General features: G+C 40.6%; 1 protein-coding gene across 1 annotated transcript; it reads right to left on the reverse strand.

Annotated features, from left to right (window-relative positions):
• On the reverse strand, positions 1 to 3,742 carry LOC121581950 (lysozyme C II). Its single transcript, XM_041897364.2, has 4 exons — positions 3,525 to 3,742; positions 3,231 to 3,392; positions 825 to 903; positions 1 to 456 (listed from the first exon to the last, which is right to left on the reverse strand). Exons 1-4 carry the CDS (start codon positions 3,649 to 3,651, stop codon positions 390 to 392), a joined length of 435 nt encoding a protein of 144 aa, XP_041753298.1. The 5' UTR covers positions 3,652 to 3,742; the 3' UTR covers positions 1 to 389.
• Positions 3,743 to 7,044: the final 3,302 nt, after the last annotated feature.

Here is a 7,044-nt window from a genome sequence, read left to right on the forward strand (position 1 = left end):
TAAAACATGAACTTTTTTTTATTTTTATGGCTAAGCATGTTGAGCTGTTTACTGATTTGACATGAAGTAATATTAAACAGTATATATGATGACACATTCCATTTAAAAAAACAAACAGATTATTAGTGATCTACTCTGTATTATAAACCGGGTGGTTCGAGCCCTGAATGGTGATTGGCTGAAAGCCGTGGTATATCAGACCGTATACCACGGGTATGACAAAAACATTTACTACATCTACTCTGTAATCTAAAATGTCTCAATACGTGGACGTGTAGTAGCTAAAGGTAAAGCTGCAGATGCTGATGGATAGTCCAGAACAGATCCATCCTATCAATTAGGTCTGCTTCAGTATGGGTTGAGAAGTGTTCAGCAGCTCCAGCAGGATCCTAGACCCCACAGCCAGCCACGTAGGAGCTCAGGTCCTGATACTGACAGTGATTGCGCCAAGCCACCCTAAAATGGACACACACCATCATGTTGATATTTTGCTTTATAGATATTACATATCAGATATAAGACAACAGAACATCATGTGGAATTGGAAGACTTGGAAACGGTTTACATTATGCAGGCATTCATTCAGGGTCATTTTAAGGGAGTATATAAGTTATATAATTACCATGTAACAAGTATGTCAGTACAGGCATTTCTTACCATTTTAGGTCTTCTAAAAGGTGAGAGCTAATTTGTTACAGGTTAGCCCATTTATAACTAGCCTTGTACTGTGATATTGGGCTACAGGTAACATAAAGTATGGCTAATTATTTTGTAACTTAATTTTTGTTGTAACATAGTTCTTTCAGGGAAACCTGCCACCTTACCATGCCCCGATTCCGTTCGGGTCCAGCACAACACGCTTGGCACAACGGATCGCCACTGTGATGTCATCAGTTAGCAGCTCTGTCAGAAGAAAGAGGAAGGGAAACCTTTAGTCATAGTACCGTCCGGGAAGCAGGAGGAACCGAAAGCTTTATAAAACAACAACAGATTACAATGAAACAATGCAGGTAAGTAGGGTCAGGGTCAGGGAGCACCGTTGTCTGTTTATTCAAATTCTGACTGTATTCAAATGTTAGATCAGAATTATGTAAGATCAGCATTACAGTGCCTTCAGAAAGTATTCATTCCCCTTGACCTATTCCATATATGATTGTGTTACAGCCTAAATTCAAAATTGATTATATAGATTTCTTTCTCACCAATCTACACACAATAGCGAAAACATGTTTTTAGAACTTTGTGCAAATGTATTGAAACTGAAATACAGTATTCACACCCCTGAGTCAATACATGTTAGAATCACCTGTGAGTCTTTCTGCATAAGTCTCTGAGAGCTTTGCACACCTGGATTGTACAATATCTGCACATTATTCTTTAAAAAAATATTCAAGCTCTGTTTATTAAGTTGGATGTTGATCATTTCTAGATAGCCATTTTCAAGTCTTGTCATGAATTTTCATGCTGATTTAAGCCACAACTGTAACTAGGTCACTCAGGAACATTCAATGTCGTCTTGGTAAGCAACACCAGTGTATATTTGGCCTTGATTTTTAGGTTATTGTCCTGCTGAAGGGTACATTTGTCTCCCAGTATCTGCTGGAAAGCAGACTGAACCATAGCCGCGGGAAGTAGGGGTGCTGGAAAGCAGACTGAACCATAGCCGCGGGAAGTAGGGTTGCTGGTGGTGCTGCAGCAACACCTGATAAATCACAAATATTTCATTTCTTTGCCAAATTAGTGCACTAGGCCTTTATTACTCCTGTATGAGCTGAGTCAGTAGAGCGAAATTCTTCACCCACAGTCTACTCTAGTAATCTTTAAATACTTTAAGTACTTGTTGCTTAAATGCTTTGTCCAGCACACTGAGAAGATCCTACATTAGAGTCCTGGTCGACAGCACACCCCACAAGTATTTCGCTACACCTGCAATAACATCTGCTAAATATGTGTATGTGACCAATAACATTTTATTAGATTTGATTTGAAAACATCTTCCTGCGGCCATTGACTGAACCAGGTTTTCCTCTAGGATTTGGCCTGTGCTTAGCTCTATTCCGTTTATTTTTTATCCTAAAAAACTCCCTAGTCCTTGCCAATGACAAGCATACCCATAACATGATGCAGCCATCACCATGCTTGAAATTATGAAGAGTGGTACTCAGTGATGTGTTGTGTTGGATTTGCCCCAAACATAACGCTTTGTATTCAGGACATAAAGTTTATTTCTTTGCCACATTTTTTTGCAGTATTACTTTAGTGCCTTATTGCAAACAGGATGCATGTTTTGGAATATTTATATTCTGTACAGGCTTCCTTCTTTTCACTCTGTCATTTAGGTTAGTATTGTGGAGTAACTACAATGTTGTTTATCCATTCTCAGTTTTCTCCTATCACAGCCATTAAACTCTGTAACTTTTTAAAAGTCACCATTGGACTCAAGGTGAAATCCTGAGCGGTTTCCTTCCTCTCCGGCAACTGAGTTAGGAAGGACACCTGTATCTTTGTAGTGAATGGGTGTATTGATACACCATACAACGTGTAATTAATAACTTCACCATGCTCAAATGGATATTCCATGTCTGCTTTTTATTATTTTTAATCATCTACGAATAGTTGCCCTTCTTTGCCAGACACCTCCCTGGTGTTTGTGGTTGAATCTGTGTTTGAAATTCATTGGTCGATTGAGGGACCTTACAGATCATTGTATGTGTGGGGTACAGAGATGAGGTAGTCATTCAAAAATAATGTTAAAAACAATTATTGCACACAACTTATGTGCACTAATGAACATATTTAGGCTTGCCATGAAAAAGGGGTTGAATACTTATTGACTCAAGACATTTCAGATTTTCATTTCTTATTAATTTTGTAAAATTTCTAAAAACATAACTCCACTTTTATATTATGGGGTATTGTGTGTAGGCCAGTGACACTAAATCTCTATGCAATCCATTTTAAATTCAGGCTGAAACACAACAAAATGTGGAATAAGTCAAGGGGTGTAAATACTTTCTGAAGCCACTGCTTCTAGTGCACTTTACAAGCTACTGCCCCTGCCTCTCAATAAAACACAGGTTTGAGGAGGACCATCATCCGTCTCATCCTCGGACGAACCTCCTCAAACACCTCATACAGTTACACGGCCAATACCCCTCAACCCGGCACATTTCTCAGGTGAAAAGTAATGCACTGTGTATGCGATGCCATTTGGTATGCAGGCTACTCACGGCTGCAGGGGATACCACAGACGTTCTTAGCCCTCGGGGTACGTCCGTCGTCACACCAGTAGCGGCTGTTGATCTGGAAGATGCCGTAGTCGGTGGAGCCGTCGGTGTTGCGGTTGGTGGCCTGGGTATTGTAGCTCGACTCCCATTTGGACAGGCACACCCCTTGGAGGAAAGAAAGTCACTCGGTTGATGTCAACATTATCCTCAGTGTAAGGTTAGCTATAGTAAGATATTTTGGGGAGCACACACACACACCCATCCTCAAAGACCATGATCGAGTCTATTATCACTCACAGTTGGGCAGGCTGTTTCCGGCGTAGCCATCCATCCCGGATGCCTTCAGCGCTCTGGCCAGCTCACATCTGTCAAACACCTTAGCACTGGCCACAGCCACAAGCAGAAGAACAACAACAGCTCTCATTCTGGACAGACAGACAGCTAGGTCTAATGGTTTGGATGAAAAGAAGGCCTATGTCTCTGAAGGTGTGAACAAATTCACTTCAGCTTTCCTTATAAAGGCTCAGGATGAAAGAGAAACTGATATCACACTATTTACACAATAGATATGTGCCAACAGCTTCCGCAAATAGCAGTGGTTGTGAAATTTAGGGTGTTCTCATTTAACCCTTTGTTAGGCAGGCTTTTTTTTGCTTGGTGGTTGCTTGCTTACTTAGAGGACATATTGTTTTTGTTAGGACTGTGTCCATATAAGGACATTCACAGATATGACAGTCCGAAAATATCATAACATGTGATTTAGATACAGTATTAAATGATTAGTGGGTATTTTTTAAGACAAAAGCTTCGTTAATTGTTTCAAAATTGTTTATTCAGCTTCATCATTATGCCCAATAGATCAAATGAAATCAAAGTTTATTGGTCGCATACACAGATCTGCAGATGTTATCGCAGGTGCAGCGAAATGCTTGAATCATGAATTCTGAAATATCAGAATGAGCAATGTCAGAGGCCGGAATATTAAATGTACAGTCGAAGGTTTGGACACACCTACTCATTCCAGGGTTTTTCTTTATTTTTACTATGTTCTACATTGTAGAATAATAGTGAAGACATCAAAACTATGAAATAACACATATGGAATCATGTAGTAACCTAAAAAGTGTTAAACATATCAAAATATATTTTATATTTGAGATTCTTCAAAGTACCCAACCTTTGACCTTGATGAGAGCTTTGCACACTCTTGGCATTCTCTCAACCAGCTTCATGAGGTAGTCACCTGGAACGCGTTTCAATTAACAGGTGTGCCTTGTTAAAAGTTAATTTGTGGAATTTCTTTCCTTCTTAATGTGTTTGAGCCAATCAGTTGTGTTGTGACAAGGTAGGATTGGTATACAGAAGATAGCCCTATTTGGTAAAAGACCAAGTCCATATAATGGCAAGAACAGCTCAAGTAAGCAAAGAGAAACGACAGTCCATCATTACTTCATGACATGAAGGTCAGTCAATCCGGAAAATGTCAAGAACTTTGAAAGTTTCTTCAAGTGCAGTCGCACAAACCATCAAGCGCTATGATGAAACTGGCTCTCATGAGGAGCATGTTGCATGTAACAAACAGTTACATGACCTACAGCATGGTCAAGGAAGTTCATATTTTCAGACTACTAAACAACTATTGATTTAGTTCCACGGAGTGTTACTGCAAGTCGTAAAGAAAACAGGACCTGCCTCCACTATTCCAGCACAATTTCTACTTTAACATTTCAACATCATCAAATCACCTCTGCTTAGTATAACAGTGACAACTAAAAGATACCAGAAGCAATTTAATCCAATGAACGTAAGCTAAAATATATGTGGCTGTACATGTATCTGATTTCTATTTGTGTGTGTGTGTGTGTGTGCGATCGTGCAAGTAGAAAAAACATGTTGACTCACCCTACTTGTAGAAAAACGCCAATGCCATCCTCATCTCTTTCATGTTGATGAAACGGTCAATGACTCTGTCATACAGTACACACTTTTTTTTAGCTAGATAACATTAACCTACTACATCTAGCTACATATTGAACTTCCATCCTCTCAGTCCAGGGGCACAATGTATTTTATGGATTGATCAAAATTGCCTTTATAATCTCCAGTACGTAGAATTAAGTTGAACCACAAGTCAAAATCCCTATCTCCATCCATGGCTAATTTAGGAAAGAGCTAGACACAACACAACAAGATGCAACAATTCAAGTTGTTTCTGTCAATGAAGCATTTCTCTGTGATAGGAGTGAAGCCAAATCCAAACTGGCTTCCCTAGACTTTATTTATCAAGGGAAGCCAAATGCTCGCTGGCTTCCCTTGCATTTAATGCTACGGGTGGCAACAATGTCATACTCATTATGACCAGACAGCATCAGATAGATGGCACCCCCTACATGCATTTCGCTACACCCGCAATAATATCTGCTAAATATGTGTATGTGACCAATACAATTTTATTTTATTTTATTTGAAAACATCTTCCCGCGGCCATGGACTGAACCAGGTTTTCCTCTAGGATTTGGCCTGTGCTTAGCTCTATTCCGTTTATTTTTATCCTAAAAAACTCCCTAGTCCTTGCCAATGACAAGCATACCCATAACATACAGAGAAGGGGGGTGGCGCTGTTTCGCTCGCTCGGATGCTTTCGCCGGTGAGATACACTCAGCCTCTTGCGAATTGAAGGAAAATTATGACAACACAGTGAGAAGAAAAATAAATTATAGAATATTTGTTTCTTTTTTTCGTGGAACATTTTTGGTGGAAGCCTGGCTTCCATTGGCATCCATGAATGCACGCCACTGGTTAAAGCCTGAATTCAAAATGTATATATATATATCTGGGGAAGAGTATAAAACTATTTCTAGAGTGTTGAAATTTTCCAAGAGCACATTGATCTCCATCATTGGGAATGACAGCCTATAGGGAGGAGGTCAGAGACCGGGCAGTGTAGTGCCAGGACAACAACCTCTCCCTCAACGTCAGCAAGACAAAGGAGCTGATCGTGGACTGCAGGAAACAGAAGGCCGAGCACACCCCAATTCACATCGACGGGGCTGTAGTGGAGTGGGTCGAGAGCTTCAAGTTCTTCGGTATCCACATCGCTAAGGATTTATCATGGTCCACACACACTAACACAGTCGTGAAGAGGGCACGACAACACCTCTTACCCCTCAGGAGGATGAAAAGATTTGGCATGGGCCCTCAGATCCTCAAAAAGTTATACAGCTGCACCATTGAGAGCATCTTGACTGGCTGCATCACCACTTGGTATGGCAACTGCTGGCATCCGACCTAGGTGCTACAGAGGGTAGTGCGTACGGCCCAGTCCATCACTGGGGCCGAGCTCCCTGCCATCCAGGACCTCTATGCCAGGCGGTGTCAGAGGAAGGCCCTAAAAATTGTCCTACTCCAGCCACCCAAGTTATAAACTGTTCTCTCAGGTACCCCATGGCAAGCGGTACCAATGCACCAAGTGTGGAACCAACTGGACCCTGAACAGCTTCTACCCCCAAGCCACAAGACTGCTAAATAGTTAGTTAAATAGTTAACCAAATAGCTACCCTGAATATCTGCATTGACCCTTTTTGCACTAACTTTTTTGACTCATCACATACGCTGCTGCTGTTTATTATCTATCCTGTTGCAGTCACTTTATTCCTAGTTATATGTAGGGAAGAACCGGGATGAAAGTAACACTTTTAGTTTATTCCCTAATTACTCAGAGATGGATAGAGCTAGAGACACCATTTTTTATGACAAGCAATATGTCCTCTACCATTAGCAACTGTAATTTCCTTATGAATGAGTTGAAATTAAATAG

Source organism: Coregonus clupeaformis, chromosome 15 (assembly GCF_020615455.1).
Source record: "Coregonus clupeaformis isolate EN_2021a chromosome 15, ASM2061545v1, whole genome shotgun sequence".
In the NCBI taxonomy this organism is placed as follows: Eukaryota; Metazoa; Chordata; class Actinopteri; order Salmoniformes; family Salmonidae; genus Coregonus; species Coregonus clupeaformis.

Coding starts and splice junctions, on each gene's coding strand:
- LOC121581950 (XM_041897364.2), bottom strand. CDS start 3,651: ATGAGAGCTGTTGTTGTTCTTCTGCTTGTGGCTGTGGCCAGTGCTAAG. Junction 3,393..3,524: donor CGGAAACAGCCTGCCCAACT/GTGAGTGATAAT, acceptor CTTTCCTCCAAG/GGGTGTGCCTGTCCAAATGG. Junction 457..824: donor CCGAACGGAATCGGGGCATG/GTAAGGTGGCAG, acceptor TGTCCATTTTAG/GGTGGCTTGGCGCAATCACT.